Here is a 2,962-nt window from a genome sequence, read left to right on the forward strand (position 1 = left end):
GGAAAGGTGAAGCAATTATAGAATTCACGAGTTTCATCTTAGTTTTTTTTTCACTACGGCTCAATTTGTGGTTGCCGAACTATGTTACAAGTACATTTAACGCCTTAAAATTGCAGCCGATTGACATCAGGTCGTAGGTTATGTGTAATAGGAAACGGAAACCAGAAAACCGCTTTCTAGCCTGAGTAGCGTGGAATAGGTTTTTCCTTGCTTCATGTAGAGTTCAGCTCGCTCCGCAAGAAAGAAAATAGACAAGAGAGAGGGCACACAGCACCAGCCAGACCAGACGAACCCAAATCCCTCCGGCGAGCGAAACCCAATCCCCTATCTCGGATCAATGGACGGATCTCACGCGAACGCCGCCGCCGCGCCGACGGCCGGAGGAGGAGAGGGGACGCAGAGGACACTGTAAGCTTCTCCTATTGCCCGATCTGTTTTTTTTTTCTATGTTTTCGGTACTTGCGTCGCGGCGCTGGGGGAGAGATGGGCAGCCGATCCGGCGGGTTTTCCTGTGCGTGCGATTTCTTCTAGGACGGCGGCGGCGATGACGGGTTCCGGGCGGTCGTCGAGCTGAAGCGCTGAGAGCCCCTGGCCGGTAGGCTCCACCGCTCCAGCACGGCGGCGACCGATCCCCAATCGGCTAGACCGAAACCCTAAGTCCTCACAGTAGCGGTGGTCTTGTCAGTTGAGACTAGGTGAACTGTCACATGCTAGGGTTCATGGTTTAGAATGATGCTGCGCACATGCTTATTTGTGAACTTCGACAGAATTTATTATGAGAATTCTTTACTTTGAGAGACATAGACTGGATGTTTGTGTGTCCATATAGAAGCCCCTAGTTAGTGCAGCTTATAATTAGTCAACCAGCCCAACAGATTTAGTGCCTTTTGTAATTGTCCAAGATGTTAATAGCAATCTTGTGCATGCTACGTATTATTTTTCCAAGATCAAGCTTCCCTTGGTGTATGCAAGACAGAATTTTTCGTGGTTCTCTTGTTTCTTTCAATAAATTCATCAACAGACGTGGTTAACTCTAGACATTGTATCACATCGACAGGAATCCTTATGTTACTGGCAACTCGGTGATTGCAATGAAATACAAGGATGGTGTGATAATGGCATGCGACACTGGAGGTTAGTTGTCATCTCTGCACAGGTAAATGTAGTTGCAGTGATACGGAAGTCATCATCTAATTCCTTGTGCAGCTTCCTATGGGTCAACTTTGCGGTACAAGAGCGTGGAGCGCATTAAGGCAGTTGGTAAGCATAGCCTTATTGGAGCAAGTGGGGAGTTCAGTGACTTCCAGGAGATTTTGCGCTATTTGGATGAGTTAACGTAAGTTACCTTCAATGGTTAAGCTAAAGTTTTTCTTCGCTCTGCTATGTAAAATCCATGTGACATTGTCATTCCCCCTTCCTTTTCAGTTTGTCCGATCATATGTGGGATGATGGAAACTCACTTGGCCCCAAGGAAATCCATGCCTACCTGACAAGAGTAATGTACAACAGGCGCAATAAGTTTGACCCTCTGTGGAACTCCCTGGTGCTTGGTGGAGTGAAAAAGGGCCCAAAGGGTGATGAGAAGTATCTTGGCATGGTATATAATTCATTCAAAGAATTGTACTGTTTTTTGCGGCTGCTGGTTTGTCAGCATCTTATATTATTCTTACCCCTGACATTTGGTGTTCAGGTTAACATGATTGGTACACACTTTGAGGAGAACCACATAGCTACTGGATTTGGGAACCATATGGCAATCCCGATCCTTCGTGGTGAATGGCGCGAGGACCTGACTTTTGAAGAAGCTGTTAAGCTGATTGAGAAGTGCTTGCTGGTTCTGCTGTACCGTGACCGCTCATCTATCAACAAATTCCAGGTGCGAACTTGCCCTCTTAGTGAATTACTAATGCCTAGAAATAAATTTAGACAGGTTCCATTCAACAGCTACTGAATTGATCTCGAATGACAGATTGCCAAGATCACTACCGAGGGATCGACCATCTACCTGCCGTACGCCCTGAAGACCAACTGGGGCTTTGCCGCCTTCGAGAACCCATCCCAGGGTGCTGTAGGAACATGGTAGATTTATGCATGTCGCAGGGCAATGAGCTAGGAAACGAAGCAAACTGCTGCTGCAATTTGCTGGAACGATTTCAGCCCCTATGAGCGTTTGATTTGGACATGACTGGAACTCCACATTTGCTCTGTATGACATGTTATGTGATTAAATTTCAAGTCCTGTGAACGTTGAGCTTGGATCTCATATGATAATGCATCTTTATTGCTTCTGTGTCGATCTGAAGTTTTGGCCAAGGGTATTCATTCCCAAATTTGACGATAATTCACATGTCATGACTGCCCTCTGTAGTACAGTAAGATTAACACTGTTTTGTTTCTCTGAAAACATGTTCAGTTATAATCAGCGGCACTCTGTCCTTTGATTCTGCATTGTTCTCCCCCTGTCCATTTGGGCATGTACGATAGTAGAGAAGATAAAAGTTTAAAGGCTCTCTGGAGCCTGACTTTCACACACCCTCCAGAGCCTCTAATAAATTTTAGACTGTAGTGAGATAAACCAGTCTTAATAGTCACAAAATTTATCAAGTCTTAATAGTCACAAAATTTAGCAGGTCTGTAAGAGTTGCTCTAAGGCGGCATCTATTGGATGTGTTCATTTTATTTTTAAAACGAGGCAAAAGATTTGCCTTTTTATCTACATAAAACATTTTTAGGGGAACATGAGCCCATCCACAACCTCTTATCCTGGCCGTTGGATCTGTGTGGTGCAAGTGGCAGTTCCATTTTTCTGATCGTGTGATGTGAGCCATCCGATCGGCATTTCAACACTGCTCACGTGGTCTGGGCCGTTCGTTGCTAGCGAGCCCTCCCTTTTATTTTGCCAGCGAGCCCTCCCCAGATGTAACGTTCGTTGCCAATCAACTTCATTGGGAGCTACGCGCGT

The 2,962-nt window shown here is 45.6% G+C and overlaps 1 protein-coding gene across 1 annotated transcript; it reads left to right on the top strand.

The window, feature by feature from the left end:
• Positions 1-235: 235 nt before the first annotated feature.
• Positions 236-2,294, top strand: LOC127314005 (proteasome subunit beta type-4). Its single transcript, XM_051344468.2, has 6 exons — positions 236-408; positions 1,058-1,134; positions 1,207-1,336; positions 1,426-1,597; positions 1,691-1,876; positions 1,970-2,294. The coding sequence occupies exons 1-6, from the start codon at positions 338-340 to the stop codon at positions 2,081-2,083; spliced, it is 750 nt and encodes a 249-aa protein (XP_051200428.1). The 5' UTR covers positions 236-337; the 3' UTR covers positions 2,084-2,294.
• The last annotated feature ends 668 nt before the right edge of the window (positions 2,295-2,962 follow it).

This window comes from Lolium perenne, chromosome 7 (genome assembly GCF_019359855.2).
Source record: "Lolium perenne isolate Kyuss_39 chromosome 7, Kyuss_2.0, whole genome shotgun sequence".
Classification (NCBI taxonomy): Eukaryota; Viridiplantae; Streptophyta; class Magnoliopsida; order Poales; family Poaceae; genus Lolium; species Lolium perenne.